At 35.9% G+C, this 20,159-nt stretch overlaps 1 protein-coding gene across 1 annotated transcript; it reads left to right on the top strand.

Annotated features, from left to right (window-relative positions):
- Positions 1-1,786: 1,786 nt before the first annotated feature.
- On the top strand, positions 1,787-15,043 carry LOC128672532 (synaptic vesicle glycoprotein 2A-like). Its single transcript, XM_053749751.2, has 11 exons — positions 1,787-2,005; positions 6,684-6,845; positions 7,483-7,645; positions 8,070-8,191; positions 8,858-9,096; positions 9,826-9,971; positions 10,469-10,577; positions 11,589-11,724; positions 12,248-12,404; positions 13,324-13,451; positions 14,412-15,043. The coding sequence occupies exons 1-11, from the start codon at positions 1,921-1,923 to the stop codon at positions 14,489-14,491; spliced, it is 1,527 nt and encodes a 508-aa protein (XP_053605726.1). The 5' UTR covers positions 1,787-1,920; the 3' UTR covers positions 14,492-15,043.
- The last annotated feature ends 5,116 nt before the right edge of the window (positions 15,044-20,159 follow it).

Below are 20,159 nucleotides of genomic sequence, written 5' to 3' on the forward strand. Positions count from 1 at the left end.
TGAACTCCCTTTTGTAGTTAAACACGTGTTTTAATTCCCTTCGTCCATTTTGGTGACTAAAATTATCTTCTGCAATATGGGATTCTATTTCGTAACTATTCAGGTATCAAAGAAATATTCTATTTATTTCATTTTGTGACAAAGCGAATGGAGCTCAATGCCGCATTAGTTACCACGCTCGGTCCGCAATATTGGCGGTTAAGTTACTCTCACAATGGACGGTCAATGGATGATAGATCAAATCTTTGTTATTTTAAGCTGTTAAGTGTTTCGGCTGTATTGGCAGTCGTTAAATTCGCAATGGACCCGATTGGCGTGTCACGGCCCATGAAGGTCTGTGCCCCACCAGTGGGCCGTTGATATGGCTGTTGATAACGATAATGGTACGTGAATTATTATTATACTCTTACGTAAAAAAATAGACATGTATTAAATCCTTATCACGGTCCGATAGCCTCCCGGTTTCGGTGCAAGGCCACGAAACCGGCCATGCTTGTTGGCTGTTGGCCTTATAGATTAGAATAATAGCAAACAGACCTAGTCCTACATTTAAACCAGGTCCGAGGTTTCGTAAGGTTAGGTAAGGGCATAAACACGTGCAGTTATTATACATATAGATAATAAAAAGGTGATATTAAATAAATATAAATAAATAAATATAAATATATACAACAACAAATCACACAGATTGAGCTAGCCCCAAAGTAAGTTCGAGACTTGTGTTATGAGATACTAACTCAACGATATTATATTTTATAACAAATACATATATATATAAACATCCAAGACCCGGGCCAATCAGAAAAAGATCATTTTCCATTATGACCCGACTGGGGATCGAACCCGGGACCTCTCGGTTCACAGGCAAGCACTTTACCACTGCGCTATCGAGGTCGTCTATATTTTGTAGCTAATGCGTGGTATAATAGTGTTAATACGATCGAGTAATTACATTATATTTGTAATGTGATGATGTTAGCTGTTGTCGCCGTGAAAAAATCAGTCGTAATCAGTCGTAATAACAAAAGATGGTAAGTTATAGATTGGATATTCCCACTTGCTTGATAAACATTCTTGTCTGTATAGAGAGTAGTTGCGATACACTTTATGAAAGTTTCGTCGTATTTTCTTCACAAAAAAAAATATACAATATCAGATTATAAACATTGTAACGCTGATGCCCATTACACGAGTGTTGAACATTTTACAATACGTGGCTTTAGTTATAGTTATAGATAATGTTACACGATCGTTTATTTTTCCTTTTTTTATAAAAAAAAAAATAAATTATGCAGTTAGCAAATAAACTATTGCAATATTTTGATCAAACAGAGAATAATATTGAACAAAAATGTCGGCGAAATTTCATATAACCATGAAAATAAGCAAAATTAATAATTATGTGAACCTAAAACAAAATTTTACTTAATCTTAGTCTTCTAATATGAACGTCTCCATATGTAGGATATTTATAAGCTGATGTCGTACGAGGCGACTGAGGGGAACATAAAACATAAAATAATGAATGGTATCATCTCACAATCATAGCTGAAATTTCCAAAACTTTAAGGTAATTTATTATGCTGAAGCTGGACATCACAGCCCTGAATATAACCCAGCAAAGATGGGATAGAAAGCCTCGAAGTCCGATGAACTCGTCGTAGCTGCAAATTCATAACAAAAATAATAAATCCATGAAGCTAATTAACAGTTTAGTAACGCAGTTGGTTAAACAAAGTTGAAGTTATGTCATCATGCCCACGCACCGCCAAGCAAAGTTAAATTTAGTTCGACAAACAACGTGACGGCCGACGCACGCGTTCAATATACTCCAGAAAAAATACTAGTATCTCACACGTGGCCACAAAATGAGTAACAGATAATATATTAGTGGTATTTTGTGTTTTGTTTTTAATAAAAATGGAAGGTCCAAGTGATAAAACAGCCAGTGATAGGAGTGAAAAGGCAAATGAAGTATTTTTTGAAGACGCTTTTGAAGTTGTTGGTAAGCGAACGTAAATATTGCGTTAGTGTTGTTGTGATCTTACCATTGATAAATCAGTGAGTGTACAGATATATATAAACCTATATATCTATATATTTTTAGTTTCCGGACACAAGTTGGCCAAAGCAAATAGAACATGTCCAGGTTGTGTTCTAACTCTGACACCCTCTGCAAATGTGGTGCCTCTACAAACCACTTACTGTCCTGCACTCTGAAGGACCTGCATGACGTCACAGATAATGTCGTGTCAGTGATGTCGTATTAGTCTAAACTTTTGCCGAGTCGACATGCAAGGAAGAAGTTTAGAAAATTGTAATAGCGTCGTTTTAGTCTATAGACGACCCGCCAGGAAGTTCAGAAAATGACAATACCGGAACTGGGTATTTTTAGGATAACATTGTATAATATGTAATTATCTATTTAAATAAAAATTAAAATACCATTGAGATATAATCTAATAAAGTAGATCATTGTATGAGACTCGATTTTCAAACAGAAGATTGAAATTGTCCGATTTATCTGGCATGTAGGTAATATTAGTTTATGACAGATTTTAGTTATATCTGAAAAAAAAAAAAAACAAAATTCTAATAAAACGGAAGTCAGTATCATTAAAAGTATAAAAAACCCCTAGTTAGGTAGGAGAGTTACAGTTACTGGTAGCACTTACCTCAGCCAAGAGGATACGACCTCTGGAAGAACTAGATGTGCTTAAGGTAACAGTAATTTCTCAAGACACTACTGGTAATGCCCGTTACACACACATTGTGCCTGGCCTGGGGTAAGTCCCGCAACGACTGTCTAACAATAAAACACATGGCACCGGAAAGTTCTCAGAAAATTTAATACAAAAGGATTGAAGAAGATTCATAATCCTCAGAATAAAGGTGAACAAAAGGGTTTCTTACTGTTTTTACAATCGACAAAGATCCAGTTTTGTAGCGAAACTTTCACTATATAAAGATGCATGTATAAAGCAAAAAACAAAAAGTGAATAACATTGGCGCGCTTGACACAAGGTCTGGTAATGGTGCGACCATACCTGTATCTTTGTCATTATTATAAAGCGACTATACATTGCCATAAAATTATTTATATATTTAACTAGCTGCGCCCCGGGGCTTCGTTCCCGTGGGAATTTTGGGATAAATAGTACCCTTGGGAATTTCGGGATAAAAAGTACCCGTGGGAATTTCGGGATAAAGAGTTCATTAAATGTGTTATTCTAGGTTAAGTTCTTCTCGTGTACTAAATTTCATAACAATCCCACCAGTAGATGTCGCGTGAAAAAGGATATATTATATTCATGATACACACATATAAGACCTATATTTGTTAATTGACGTCCTTGGAGAAAAGACTGCGGTGAAGTTTGTTGCGCCGCTTCTTCTTCACTTGCGCTTTGGAAGCCGGCAGTAGACTTAGTTTAAGTAATTTTTTTGACGTCAATAAGTGATGTATATCATCCTAAATTGAATAAAGAATTTTGAATTTGAATTTGAATTTGAACATAAATCCTCACAAACTTTCGAATTTGTAACATTAGTAGGATAATGCACTGCACCAAATACGCAGCGCCTTAACGCTCATGCAGTGTGTCAATGACACTAGCGATCCGGTTATTTATAAATAAAACTAATTCAGTTGTCGCTTCCTTAAACTTTTTATGAAAATTCTGATAAAATGCCAATAATTGTTATTTGCATATAATTTATATACTTTATCAATATCTCGGGTTCTAAGTAACATATCGTGATAAAATTTATAGCAGATTTTAAGTTAGACTATCCGCTATATATATAACTGTGAAAACCGCATCCAATTTCGCGAACAAACATACAGACAGATAGACAGACAAAAATTCTAAAAAACCCTCCATATTTGGAATCTCATATTCAATCTAAACTAATTTCTAAGACGTATTTTTATTTATTAAAATGCATTTTCTACAAGTCAACCTCTGAAAAAACTAATTAAAAAAAATAATTTAAATGTCTTGTAACGTAAAAGCGGTACCAAAAACAGTGATTATCTTCACGTTGCATTCAAATGTGCGTCATTATGAACCTGTTACACCACAGTTAGTGCTAAGGTCTAAAGGTCTCATGCGGGACCTTCACCGACTTACCATTAATCGGCTCCTATACAAATATTAATACCTATATGATATTTGCTTGTTTGTAATGAAATCTTGCAAGTTAGATTTCTCCAACTACTGTTCGAAATCTTCCATGAACTGTTCCTATTATTATTCTGATAAGCATGACCTGCACGGGTGCACCATGCATCCGTGCAATACTGATCAGCTCCCAACAAGGGAACCCCTCAACGGTCTACATGGCACGGGCATGGGTTAAAGCATGGACATGGGTTTTTTGTCAGGCATTAAATGCCCCAAAATCTCTCTGTTGGTTAAAGCTATAATAATCAACCAGTGTACAAGTTTTCCTCACGATGTTTTAGTAAGCGAGTGGTGGTCAATGAAAACTAATATACATGAGTCAGATCCCTGACGCTTCGCACGAGATGAGCCTTCGGTCTCAGGCAGAAGGTCTTAATTGGACAAACATCGCTTCAAAGCAGCGTGGAGAAGATATAACACTGAAATAAAATCATTTAATAGTATAGGATTTGTGTTAGATAGTCATAGAAATGCCTTAACTACACAAAGTACTTATCTACATCAACGTAGGAGAAAGTAGTAAGTACTTGCACATTATCGATCGATAGTAACTCGGTCACTAGTCGACGTTATCATGTTTACTTTCTAAGCGCAAGTGTTTATCGCCAGTTGTAAACTGCCAACAACAATTGAACGATATTTTTTTTATTTATTTAAATAGTATTTTAAAACATATCCTGTTAATATTACAAATGCGCAAGTTTGTAAGGATGTATGTATGTCTATGTATGTTTGTATTCCTTTTACGCAAAACCTATAGGAATTCATAACAATCCGTCCAGTAGAATTTGCGTCTTCGCTCCCATGGGAACTTCGGGATAAAAAGTACCATATAACACATAGGGTGTGTTATAAGGTACTTTTTATTCCGAAATTCTCACGGAAGCTAAGTTCCTAGTGACATTTAATGTAGGTGCCTACAACAGTAAGTATTATTGGCTTTTCTTCAGGGGTTTTCTTACATTATGAGATAAGGCCACGACAAAAATCTGATCTGCATTGTCGCTAGAATCTAGATACCTAATAAATTTCAATTAGGAATGAAACGCCCCTTCAAGAAGAATGCTGACAATATTACTATCAGGAGCGGGCCGGAACAAGGACCATTTAACTAGCTGGAGGCTGGTTAGATGGTTGGAACACTCTCTAGCCTCCTGTGACCTCACAACTGCATTCTGGACGATCTAATGTTAGTACTAATAAATATATAGATAATTAAGACAACGAGCTGGCATTCTATTATTATAAGATATCATACAATTTGCTGGCTTAGGTATAGGCTTAGGTATGTCGCATACAAAGCTAATTAGGCGTTATATAACCGGCAACATCACACAACGACGAGGGACAAAAGATAAAGCGTTCTTTGCCATTTTTTGTATTTCCAAATACGCAGTACACTTTCATGTACAAGTGAAACGAAATATATAACGAAGCCTATAGTTTTCTCTTTCTACCGTCACCAACGAACGCTCGTAAGAAAAAAAAATTGTTAGCGCTTGACTGAAAAAGTCCTATTCATTATCCCTAAGAATCCTATCCATTATACATACGTCCATAAGAATGGTCTTAGTTTGGATGAATTGGTTGATGTATGTATAATAAAGGTCAGTCCACAATAATCACTCTGAAAAATGATGGTATCCCAGAAAAAGCGAGTTATTGATGGATTGTCGACTATTTGCGACATAATAATTATTTAATGAATCATAATTTTAAAGTGACCTTATCGAATGCCCTAAGTTCTTATATCAAGATAGCGTCACTGACAGAGACCTCTGATAACGGTCTCCGATAAAGAACTCATTTATCAAATGGGCTCTATCACTCTCTTATACTGATTGATTGCTGAGATTTGTTGAATAAGCGACTTTTAAAAGATCAAGTATTTAATTAGACTTATAATGATGATGTTTTGTTTTCAAGTACTGGTCACATTTAGGCTACCTGTACTTTATTTCCAGAGATTTTGTGCAGGTCTCCCAAGGATTATTGTCAAGCAATTTAAATACATTAGCCATCGCATGAGGAGATCCATTGCATTATCAGATCTGTCATTTCCCACTCAATTCGACCAATAAAGCCGCATTCTAGCTAAACGTGGCCTCTATCATTAATCTAGGCTCTGTCTACCCGTAAAGAATAAAGACGTGATACTGTATCTATATTTGGTATTTTACCATTCACAGACCATTTAACCTGAGGCTAAATATTTATTAATATGTTACCATCTGACTGACTTATCTTTACATCAGGTAATCTAGGTTATCCAAGCTATTCAGAACTGAACAAATAATGTTATATAACTGCAGCTAAAATGTTACCTGAATTAATATACCAACGTGGTTCAGTATTAGAGATGCTAGTAACCTATTCTACCTATACAGGATTTTCTAATATGGATGGTTCATCTAATTCCTTGTTTATTACAAGTAATTTCCATGTGAGAGAAGAAATAAAGATTTCCAAGTGTTAATGATGAAATGTCGTTTCCAGGACATGGCCGCTTCAACTACATAGTCCTGCTGACCAGCGGTCTGATAATGCTGAACGTGTCGATGGAGTCTGTGGGTATGAGTTACGCCATCACTGCGGCCGAGTGTGAGCTCAACCTGACTAGTGAGCACAAGGGGCTAGTAAATGCTGCCGCTTTTATTGGTTGGTAGATTTTCATTATTGGGATTAATTTAACACATCATCAGGAATACATCACAACCACTGGTAGACTTTGGCTTGAATAAATAGATATTCTTCCTAAAGATACGTTGTATAAAGATCCAGTCTTGAATACTTTAAATCATGTCATGTCGAGAAAGATAAATCGTTTATTTTGTTACAACAAAACTTGAATTACAATCAAAATACACAAAATGTGTCTATCGGTAACTGGAATAAAATTTAACCAGATGAAATTAAAACAACTAATCTAATATTGATTCAAAATCTATCGGGTAATATTTTCAAGCTTCTAACTCTGATGATTTCATTCCCCTAATTATGATTTCATTCAGTGCCACTGAGAACATTTTCAATGGCAGAGATATATATGTACAGTGTATGAATCAAATACCTATTTTCGTCAATCAAATTATTATTTGTATAAACGTGACACATGTGTTCGTCGCGACCAGAGTCACTGACAATACGAATTAAGCGAGTCTAAAATCGACAGAATCGTTCCAATTTATGACCTAATCATTGTCCACTTTCTACAGTCTTCTGATCTGTACCATCCTTATATGTACATACAACTATGATCTATCTAAAACTAAATGATGTATTATATCAATTCCAGGTATTATAAGCACGTCCTTTTTATGGGGCTACTTCGGAGACCGTCTCGGGAGACGAGCAGTCATGTTACCAGCTTTGATTGCGTCTGCCGTCTTCTCTGTGGCGTCATCCTTCGCTGTTGATGTTTGGATGTTAATGCTTTTGAGGATGCTCACTGGATGCCTGTAAGTAGTTGAATTACACATAAATCCCACTGGACAAAGTTTATTAACACCAGGGTTTACGGAACTTAGCTTGTCGATTTGGAATTTGTACCTCATGTGAAAAATAATTAATATTTTCATTATATATCACATGAGGTACAAAGTCCAAATCGACAAGCTAAGTTCCGTAAAACCTAATGTTACCTTGTAAGAAAAACTTACAGGGTGAGCTGGTCTATGAATTGAATGTAAAAAGTCAGTACGGGAATACATTTTTACAAAGAATCTGACCGTTGGAGTATACAATAAGCAACTATTTGTCAGTATTAGATTTAATATCCTCCCGATTGTAAAAAATGAATTTCCACGGAAAGCAAAAAGGGAAAAAGAAATAGTAAGTAGTTATTAAGAAGATTTGTAAAACATTCTCCATATTTGATTTCAGCGTATCAGCATCCAGTGCAACAGTGTACGCGTATTTAGGGGAAATGCATATGAATTCGAGACGAGCGTCCGCCATCGCTTGGGGGTCTGTCTTCATCTCATTCTCATTTATCACCCTACCAGGTAAATTGCACGATTAATCAAGTATTCTTTAGAGTTTATTGTAATGTAACAATGTATAATTTTACTCTTTGCGTCTAACGGTACTTACTACTTTTCGCGAAATACATCGAATACTTGTAACATAATTTTTTGGTTTTTATAAAATGAAAACTAATTTTCATTGCCGGTTGTGTCTAATATAGGTCTCACGGCTGATTAAAGTTCTCAGAAATTAGACTAGTAACCAAAATTAAAAAGGACGTATATCCACCTTTTTAATTTTGGTAACAAAATCTACCTACCTAATGATTCATTCATTATTTTTAATGAATTTGATAGTTTATTTGCATTAATGCCCGCCTGTGAATCGAAAGGTCTCAGGTTCGTGTCCTACTCGTGCCATATGAGTTTGTATACTAATCTGATTCATATATAGTAGTTTTCATAGAACACCACTTGCTTTCGGTGAAGGAAAACATCGTGAGGAAACCTGCACACTGGTGGACAGTTTAGTTCACTAGTGTGTATGCGACTACCTGCCACTAGATGGCGGTAAGTAGTCGTAAAAAGTCATGTCAGATGCCTTTAGGAGACTTGAATAAAATCTGACACCAAAATCAATGACACACTAGATATGATGACGATGATAATACTTCTGTTCTAAGGGCAAAATTTTAAAATTTTCAGGTCTAGCCTGGCTAATAATACCAGGGAAATGGTCCTTCACTCTATTCAACTTCACCGTGGTACCTTGGCGGGTGTTCGTATGGTCTTGGTGTGCGCCTGGTCTAGTGGCCGCTTTACTTTTGCTGTTTCTGCCTGAGAGTCCTCGGTATTTGCTCGCGGTGAAGGGACCTGATGCCGCCTTGCCTGTGCTGGCGAGGATGTACGCGTGGAACCATGGCTCCTCTGTTGATAAGTTTCCAGTAAGTGTGACGTGGATTATAGTAGAATAAATTGTGTTTTGTTTCATCAGTTGAAAGTGTAGGGGTTCATTATTTTAGAGAATTTTGCCATTAATTATTTATATCACAACAGGAAAAGAAAAGCAGAGTCCTTACTTCTACTTTTACTGTAGTGTACTGTAGTAATCTATAGGTTATACTTTCAGTCCCAATACAATGCGACTAATTGTGACGTGATGAATATTTTTTAATCTGTCATTCTTCGAGGTGGAGAAAACAATTCTTAGTCAGGAATTTAAATAACTAAACATAATTTTCTAGAACTCCGGAGGTGGACTTTTCATGTGGAATTTTACTTCGATAACATTTTTTTTATTCTAGTCTTTTTTACCGAGTGTGTATATTTACTAAGTATATAAATATATAAGTGTGTATGTTAGATTTTATCAAAGTCGTTTGTGGCATCAGGCACGATTTGCCATCGATTGATTGTACATACATCACTACTTTCATACTATTATTATAAAGAGGTAAGCGTTTGTGAGTTTGTATGTTTGTGGCGGGTAATCTCCGAAAGTACCCAACCGATTTCAAAAAATATCTCACCATTAGAATGGTACATTATCCAAGATTGCTATAGGCTATATTTATCTCAAAATTCCCACGGGAGCGAAGGGGGGTCGGGCAACATATATATATATAAATGAGCTTGGTTAAAACGGAATTTCTTGACTTTAACTTCATTTTCAGGTGGAGAAAATAGTCCTCACGAACATGGACAGCGAGAAGCCGACTGGCTTCACTGGTGCAATAAAGAACATAGGACTGATGTTCCGTCCGCCGTTGCTTAGATGTGTCTTCATATCGCATATATCTATGTTTTCTGTATTTATGTTGTAAGTGATACCATCTGAATTTCTTGGATCACTCGTCTGTGTAGACACGACGTACCCATCATTATTATCATTAAAAAGGTTCACTCTCTCATCTTTGCATGTTTCTGATTGCGTTCGTGATTGTGAAGCCGCGAAACCTACGGTCAACGTGAAAAAAATCTTAAATTTTTGACGATTACAATGGTATTGTTGCATCGTCTGCAGCGATGCTTGTCTGAGTAGAAAGGACTCGCGCAAAATTTGCTTGTAGCTTCATGAACTTTTATTGTCAGATAACATTTATACAGTTCATCAGAGATTCCAATGAGTTCTATTGTTTTATTACAGTTTTTATCGCCTGTTATGACCTTTCAGCTCCATTACCTGATTTGCTTCAAATCATAATGATTTTGCCTTATCTTTTACAATGTCAAATTGGAATAACAATGGAAGTTTATCTAATTCTTAATGCCATGCCTTTCTTGTGGCATATAATGATTTAATTGTTGTATTTTAAGGTCCAGTGGATTGTACGTTTGGGTACCGGAGTTACTGAACAATATTCTGAAGAACACAAGTGAGAAAAGTGTTACGATTTGTGAAATCATCGAAGAGAAAATTAAAAAGGTAAACCTATATACATACATGCCTATGTAATCTATATGTAGCGACATTGCAGAATTGCATTTTATGTAGGGCGACTAGTGAACGAACCCCCCGCCTCTAGTCGTCTCTTGGCCGTCATTTAGGACGCACATATTGTTATGTTTAATTAATTGGCAATAAAGTATTCGTTAAGGAAGTTCGGTCTTTCTCTCCAAGTCACCCATACCGACATATAGATATATGTGTATATGTAAGTGTGCAATATCTGTACATAGGAGATATTAAATAAAAATATAATATTCATGGGGAGTATTTATGAGACTAATAGAAGCCAAAACATTTTTTTTTCTAATTTTTGCCCGTCTTTCTGTCTGTATGTTTGTTCGCGCATGACATAAAAACAACTGGATAGAATTTGAAGCGGTTTTCACAGTTGTATAGCAGGTGGTCTAACTTAAAATCTGGTTCAGGTTTCATCGCTTTACGTCACTTAGAGCCCGGGATAAAGACAAAAATGAAACATGAGCGGAAGCACGCAATAAACGCGCACGAAGCCACGGGCAAAAGCTAGTTAAAAATAATAATAAATAAATTGGTAAGCACATAAATACATTGTCATGTATAGGTCCTGGATTCGATTCCCAGTGAGGGGAAGTATTTGTCCGCAGTGTGTTGAACTGTTACGGGGTGGGTCAGGATTAGGTTTTTTAAAAAAAAAACAAATTTTTGAAAACTGAAAAGAAAATATACTTTCAGAATTACAAATTGAAAATTACAAGATTAAAAACACAAGTCACCGCAACGAATCTCAAGACCGCTCTGACATTCGAAAATTGTACGATGTAGATACGACGCACATCGGCAAGAGAGTGAGAACGCTTGCCTTGCGATTTATTTTTAATATTAATTCGGACTGCTACCAATGTAACAGAATCCTTTACTGTGTTGTCTGGCAGACCCGCGATTCAAGCTTATTGCCTAATGTGAGCCCTTGACTGTTGACATTTTATACATTTGTTTATTTATTTCCAGACTGAAGTGACATCTTGCTCGTCCGAGGTTTCAGTGGGCGTGTTCCCCGTCTCCATGGCTATGGGAGCAGTTTTTGCTCTCACATATCTTGCCATTGGGATGTTCATCAATAAGATTGGCAAAAAGAGGCTGTATTGTGAGTATTCATTTCAACATATTTTTGAATCTAAAATGTTACAACAATATGTTAAAATTATTTTCAGTCAGTATTAAAATTACCTATGAAAGAATAATCATTATGTGTTTCCTGTAATTCACTTTTGTAATAAATAACTATAAATCAAGTAATTTAAAATTCAGCAATTTTACATGCTATTAAATAGTCGTTGAAGCGTTGTAAAAGGTCGGTTGTTGATCGAAAGGTCCCAGTACTTGTTTTATTGTGTTGAAATGCATTTTCATCAAATACCTGCTTACTAATAATCACATTCAATGTTTAAACTTATATGTGTAAACGCAAGAATGAAAAGTGCCGTATAGAGTACACTGTATCACTCGAAATTGCGTAATCAATTTCGAGTGATACAGTGTACTCTACAGCGTACTTTACAACCTTATGTGTTCGCGGCCCTCGACTCCAGACTCGGGCCTTAATATACACGATCGTTAGAATCTGTTACTTTCTTTTCTCGGTGTGCAATGTACTATTGTTATTTCAGGTGGAATCATGATCATATGCGGCGCAGCAACAGTGGGAGCCGCTTTAGTCCCTCAAGGTGGTGCCGCCACAGCTTTGCTCATCCTGGCATTGTGCTCTGGATGTGCAGCCTCCATACTTCCTGCGATTGCTGTCGATGTCTTCCCTACTTGTCTCAGGTTGGTTAAATTTATGTCCATTGTCCATTTAGATCTATACTAACTTAGCCCATTGTGAGAGTGTTTTGATATGACGCATATAAAATTTAGGTTTCAAATTTTTGGGTATCTATACAACAGTGGAGATCTATATGGTGAAATATGTTAGGTACTCTCCTCCTAGGCGTATTACGTAGAATGAAACACACACAACAAATTTCTTGGCATTATTAATGGAGTGCCATTGCTTTCTCCCCTTCACACACAAGTTAATAATCAACCAGTGTACATCTTTTTTCTCACGACGTTTTCCTTCACCGGAGAAGCAGGTCTATAAAAACTAATGTAGTACATGAGTAAGATTGGTATACAAATTCATAGGATCCGAACCTGAGACATCAAGAGGTGGGCGTCTTAACCATTACACCACCACTGCTTCGATTTATTAGTTTGTTAGTCATCACTATTTGACGACCTCGGTGGCGCAGTGGTGAAGTGCTTGCTTCTGAACCGAGAGGTCCCGGGTTCGATCCCCGGTTGGGTCCTGATGGAAAATGATCTTTTTCTGATTGGCCCGGGTCTTGGATGTTTATCTATATATGTATATATTATAAAATAAGGTATCGGTGAGTTAATATCCCATAACACAAGTCTAGAACTTAATTTGGGGCTAGCTCAATATGTGTGATTTGTCCTGATATATTTATTTATTTACTATTATTCATATATACTTACCAGAGACTTATTTCGTTCTTGGTACAAAGGTCGTCTGCATGGGGACCTCACTTTCATATTGCGTTGTTTTGTACACATACGTACATACATTATCATATGGACCGCGTGTGTTTGCCCTATTAGAAGAATAAGAAAATATTGTAATGTCCGCGCCGGCCTTACTTGTGGTTGAGAACTTGTTTAAAATTTCTAATCACCATTTCAGAGCCATGGCCATGTGTGTGATGTATATGGTTGGTCGGACAGGCGCTGCCGTGGGCTCCTACCTTCTTGGAGCCACCATGAATACCCACTGCTTGGCAGCCTTTATCATATTTGGCTCAATTTCTATGGGTAATTAGAATTTTGCTTCACATTAACTGAATAACGGTTAATTATAGATAAACTAGCTGCGACCCGGGGCTTCGCTTCCACGGGAATTATGGAATAAAACATACCCTATGCGTTATTCCAGGTTATATTCTACCCGTGCGCCGAATTTCATAACAATCCGACCTGATTTTGCGTGGAAGAGTAACAAACATACACACATACGTTCTCACAAACTATTGCATTTATAATATTAGCAGGATATTTGCTGTTTTTGGGCCTACATCCCCGTATAGAGAAGACAGAACCTTTCTTATAGAAGAAAAGTATAAAATCAAAATCAAATAATTAATTCAGAAATTAGGCCTTCACAGGCACTTTTTCACGTCATATTCTAAATGGAATGATATTTACCAAAGCTAGAAACTACTGGTATTTCGGAACGACTACTGCTGAGAAGAAATGCCGAAAGAAAGTAATTCAAACAGTGTTTGTTGAATTACGCCAGAAGGGCTTACCATTTTTTAAATATAAATTTATGTATAATTTTTTATCAATAATATAACAATGTAAGTACACAATAAAGTACATGGTCAAAAGTTATACTGAAACATATTATGATTGTGATGATGATGTGTATTTATAGTCTTTTATACCTTTTTGAGGACCTCGGTGGCGCAGTGGTGAAGTGCTTGCCTCTGAACCGAGAGGTCCCGGGTTCGATCCCCGGTCGCGTCATGATGGAAAATTATCTTTTTCTGATTGGCCCGGTTCTTGGATCTATATAAATGTATTTGTTATAAAATATAGTATCGTTGAGTTAGTATCCCATAACACAAGTCTGGAACTTACTTTGGGGCTAGCTCAATCTGTGTGATATGTCCTAATATTATTTATTTATACCTATACCTTGATTTAAAAAACCTATGTAAGGAAAGTACATAGGAGAAAATATTTGAATTGTTTTTTTTTTATTTATTCCAGGATCAACATTATTAATGATATTCTGGCCAAAACCAGAAGGAGTGAGAGAAAAAATGGAGCTGAAAGGGTTAACATATTAACAGTGTTACTATATCGAATATGACTTAAAGATAATCCGGTCGAGAGGCTGAAAATCTCAAGTGACTAATTATAAATTAATAATATATTACATTATTTTGTCGGACCCTTTCTACTTTGAGCAAATATACAAAGACAGCACGATCGGGAGTCCGCTGCGTGACGCAAGTCAAACATTGTGTTAAGTCTGTTCCTTTCGCACATCTTATGTGCGCAAAAGATAACGGAGTCGCACATTTTCGTTGAATTTGAGGTGTGTGACTGAAATAGCATTCGCAATGTATCACACAGATAACATGCAGTAGGTAAATCGGCTTTTTATATAAACTATAGTCGGATAAAAGTAAATTAAGGACATAATCTGTAAGTATTTTTCTAATGTCCAAAACTACATCAATAAATGGTGCAACATGTTGAGTGGGAACACATGCTAAACGTCAAGACTGACTTTATGAATTATTACAATGGTTTTTTGTATGTGATTAATTTTATTATTGTACATAAGTTTATGCTTTACAGCCTGTTTTGTGGTGAATAAAATATTATACCCTGAATTGCATTATTTTTTTTAAATTAAAATATCGTCCAGATATTTTATAAACAAAAAAGAAAAATGGTGAGAATACTGTTATTAAACAAAGTAAAATTATCAAATGCTCGAGTTTTGTATAACACTAGCTTTTGCCCACGACTTCGTATGTGGGAATTTCAGGAAATCCTTTCTTAGTCTTAATGTAGGGGAGCTACAATCCCCAGGGAACCTAGATGCCAAATTTCAGCTTCCTATGCCCAGTAGTTTCGGCTCTACGTTGTCTATCAGTCAGTCAGTCGCTCAGTAACGGAAGAGTTTTATATAATATTTGATTTCTCGATTAATTCATTCGGTCGGCAGAACTCTTGTTTGATTGTAACTACATAAACTATTTACCTTTATGCAGGAGAAAATAATTTTAATCTCTGCAGATGCAATTCAATTCCAATGATTGCGATTGCAATTCCAATATAGATCTAGTGTTTTGTTGAAATTCAGATACAGTATGTATTTATGGCTCCTATAGTGTGGAACAATCGGCAAATTCAGACGGTTGCCGACCCCTATGAACGTACAAAGCGTATTCTATTATGTGAGCTTCAATATATCACAAGAAAAAACTAGCAATGTACAGTACATAGGTCGAAACTATCAAATTTGGTAAACTGTTTGGCGAACGTGGAGCTTAATGCCGGCTACACCATACGCCGAACTCAAGGGTGATGCCGATGCGAATACACGAACATTACGTAATTTTTATAAGTGCCTTTATTTACCGCAATGAAAAATCAGACATGTTTACCGAATCCTCCAAAGTTCGGCAAACTGAGACGGCATAATACAATACCATCTACAAAATCTGTAATGAAACACAACACCAACAACTTTTTGTGAATACACGATGTAACACTTCAGCTAGATTCATTCGGTTATTCATAGTTTGTAGTATAAGTCACAGATGGCGCCACATTTAAGTATTCTGATAATTTTAGCCGTTTACCCAGAAAAGGACATAGTTATTTAGTTTAGCCGTACAATCTTGGGTCTACATCAGGTGTTCCAGATCTTCGATTTTTATATCTCAACAGAAAATGCTCATCAGGCTGAACAACTTTTACGTAATTTCTATATTTCCTATAGTTTAGCTGTACCATCAGGTGTTCCAGTTTTCAAAATCATTTGTACTCATTTAATCTTAATAGCTATATAACAAAAAAGTTTCATTCAAATCTGTCCTGTAGTTCCGAAGATTAGCGTGTACAAACAGACAGACTTACAGACAGAGTTTTTTTTTTCAAATTCTTTCTCTGTTACTATGACTCTATCGCCTAATTTTGTTTTTATGTAAATATATTCAATGTACAGGATTATTTTTCTACTGTTTTATTATGTATTGATTTGCGTTATATAGTATATAGTAATTCTTAATCGGAAGCTTTTTTTTGAACCACGAGATCATAATCACAAACATTATCATAACATTCGAGGTGTTAAAATCAGGGCACCCTTGTTGGGGGTGTGAAAGGGTTGACAAATGTCGTGTCATTATTTGGCGATCAAGATAATGCCGCTCTGATCATCGACCGTTCGTTGACGATTGCACCTTGTTAGGAACTGTAAAAAAATTGGAACCGTTGCCGTTCCGTGTGTGTCAAACTGTTGTAGTTTTTTTTACAAACTTTAGGTGATACCTTGTGTTAGATTAATTTAGAGGTAAGTCGGAAATAATATTCTTGATATTTTGTTCCTTTATCCACACTCTCACAAGTATCCTGCGTCAACGAAGGCAGCCGAAAGAATGTGGAATGTTCAACTCAATTTTAAAACAGATATGATTTTGGTTTTCATGAGCTAATGATGGACTAGGGTCGGCTACCAATGAGTTTTTAAGGTTTGCAGCACGGGTATGATCTTTGAGATGAATTGATTGCAGTAAAAGCTTGTGCCAATAACATATTTTTTATATAAATCCTATTTTCTAGTCACTTAGAGGCCATGACAAATGATTGCCACTTAGTTTTTATATTGTTATAAATAAGACTTATATTTGTCAATTGACGTCTTTGGATTAAAGGCTGCGGTAAAGGTTGTTGCGCCGCTTTTAGTCACCCGTGCTTTTAAGTAAATTTAAGCAAATTTTTGACGTGAAGTCAATATGTGATGATGTATATCATTCTAAGTCGAATAAAGTAAACTGAACATGATTTTGTGATGTTGGTGGAAATGATTCAGGTTGATTTTGGTATGGAAAAATTTGGATTTCTTATAGTTAACACGTGTCTTGCAGAATAGAGAAAATTTCAGGTTTCATTTGTCTTTGAACAGATTTCCTTCAGCTCCTCGGATTATGCTCAGACGAGACATCGTGTTTACATAGATAATGGACATCTGTTGTGTTCAGCTAGATTACGGGAGCCAAAAATGTTTAAATAGACTTTAGACATTTTCTCCATACATACCATAATTTATGAAATTTGTAAATAACATCAACATCAACCCCTTATCGCCAAGAATAATTTCAAAACCCCAAAAGTCGGATTTCTCAATCCAGTAATATAATATCGAGTCATCTACCTGCTCGATCCATTTTTTTTATTCAGCTTTTTTAGCGTTATCCTGGTGCTATTATTTTGTCATAAAATATTTAACTCAGCATTCTTGTATCCGAATGGTGAATTTGACCATTGTTTTTGTCTACCGTAAGATAATCGCATGATTGCTACTTGGCTAAGATCGGAGTGGAGACGGAAAGGAAAACGGAGCTTGGGCTCCGACGCTCAGTGATTGAGGAAGAAATCGGGTAAACGCTCAGATGAGACAGTGAGAGGGCTACTTAGCTAAGTTCGGAACACGTATTATCCTTACGTGTTTCAAAATCTGTACAACTTTTCCCGCTACTTTCTTTATATCACTCGTCGGTTGTAATGTAGAAAGTCATTGGCTTTATTTTATTGTAATAAATTTAAATAGAAATTGACAATGTTCTTTCAACATGTTTAAATGGAGATCAACACTTATTTTTTCTTTTCAACATCATCGTTTTCAGCCTTACTGATTTTTTGCGTTATTCTGTTACCAAAACTTACAATATCATCTGTCTAGCGAGCTGGCCAACCAAATTATTTCTGTCCCTTTTTCTCACAGCCATCAATACGTCACTGGCTTTTATTTTACGACAGATTATTCTGATCCATGAAAAAAGGGATATTTATATAGTACTAACTACGCCCCGAAGCTTCCCTCTCGTGGAACTTTCGGGATAAAATATATCCTATGTGTAATAGGTCTAATAAAATATATCCTATGTGTTCTACCCGTGTACCAAATTTCATAACAATCCGTCCAGTACATTTTGCGTGAAAAAGTAACAAACGTACAAAAATATCTTCACAAACTTTCGCATTTATTTTATTAGTATAGGATATATTAGGATAGGACAAACAAAGCCGCGTATTTTTAGGGTCTCGCGTCTATTTAGTCCTATGAATCTATCCATATTCCCGCACAAACAGAGACACGTGTTGTAACTACTCATAGTTATCCATATAGGTAAACTTCAGTATCTCAAAAACCGTTATGTCCATTATATCTAATTAAAATGCTGGTACGGAACACCCCAATATCGTCGAGTCGCGTGAGTTATCACCCTTCGCGAATGGGACATGGTCTATATTTTGATATCATGCGATAATTTATCGGAGGCCATGAGTTCGTGAAATAGCCTATTTTGGTAGTATATTTTTTTATTATTAAATAGATGTATTTCACGAATTCAACTCGTAGCCAACATGACTTGGGGTTTATATAGTTTACAAAACCTGAAAAAGTAAACGAAAGTCATACTGTACCAGCTTTAAGAATTGAATGAACAATAAGTCTGACATTGTCATGCATCTACATTCTACAAGTATGCAAATTTATTAGGAAATATCCAGAATTTTTCAAAAAAAAAAAAAAAGGAAAGACATAGCAACAAAATATACAGTCAGACACCAAAATAATGGCTGCAAATGCCTGTTTCGCGTCTCCATCTCCATTCATCTAGCCCTCTAGTCATGTCTATAAAACTTTACAACAAACTCTCAAACGCCGTTAAAGATAAAGAAGACACTAAATTGTTCCTGCAACATCTTAAAGAATTATGGACAAATAAATGTTACTACAATGTGTGTTATATATTTTTTTTTTTGTTTCTCGTCGAGGGCATGTTATAATTTACTCCTTAGTGAAACAACAAATTATACCTTCAGGAGTATAACCTAGTTAGAAGCACTAGTGGTGTAATGGTTAAGACGCCCGCCTGTGGATCGAAAGGTCCCAGGTTCGAATCCTACTCGTGCCACATGAGTTTATATACAAATCTGACTCATATATAGTAGTTTTCATAGACCACCACTTGCTTCCGGTGAAGGAAAACATCGTGAGAAAACCTGCACACTGGTTGATTATTATTAACTTGTGTGTGAAATGGAGAAGGCAATGGCAAACCACTCCATTAATCTAAATAATTTAATATAAATCCTTGAATAAAAGCGTTAAAAGTTTTCATTGCACTGTTTGAGAATAGCTACCCTTTTCAACCCCTGTCTATTAGCCTGTTATAATATGGGAGCAATATGGTTGACCTTGATGACTTGTTGACTCCGTGTGTGTCTGTCTGTCAATTCATTTGTTCGTAAAACTCATTCGAAGGGTTTTATTGTAATGAATATCCCTTTATGTATTTTTGATTAATGGATGAAAATTCATTATGCTTGTGGCGTTATTTCCTGTATTGATGTAGTACGAGATTGATAGCTTAATAGCAAGTAGGTATTTAAATATTTGTAGTTAATAGGTCTATGGCAGTGTTCCGGCAGTGGACTTGTAAGGTCAGTGGAATATGGTAGATGTCATTTTATATATTATTGTGTTTGTTGGCTTTTCGAATGCCATTAATAGAGAAAATTACTGTGCTATAGCCAATGCTTTCAAAGACATGACAAAAATAAAATAATCACACAGTTTGAGCTAGCCCCAAAGTATGTTCTAGTCTTGTGTTATGGGATACTAACTCAACGATACTATATTTTATAACAAACACATATTATATAGATAAACATCCAAGACCCGGGCCAATCAGAAAAAGATCATTTTCC

This window comes from Plodia interpunctella, chromosome 9 (genome assembly GCF_027563975.2).
Source record: "Plodia interpunctella isolate USDA-ARS_2022_Savannah chromosome 9, ilPloInte3.2, whole genome shotgun sequence".
NCBI lineage: Eukaryota > Metazoa > Arthropoda > Insecta > Lepidoptera > Pyralidae > Plodia > Plodia interpunctella.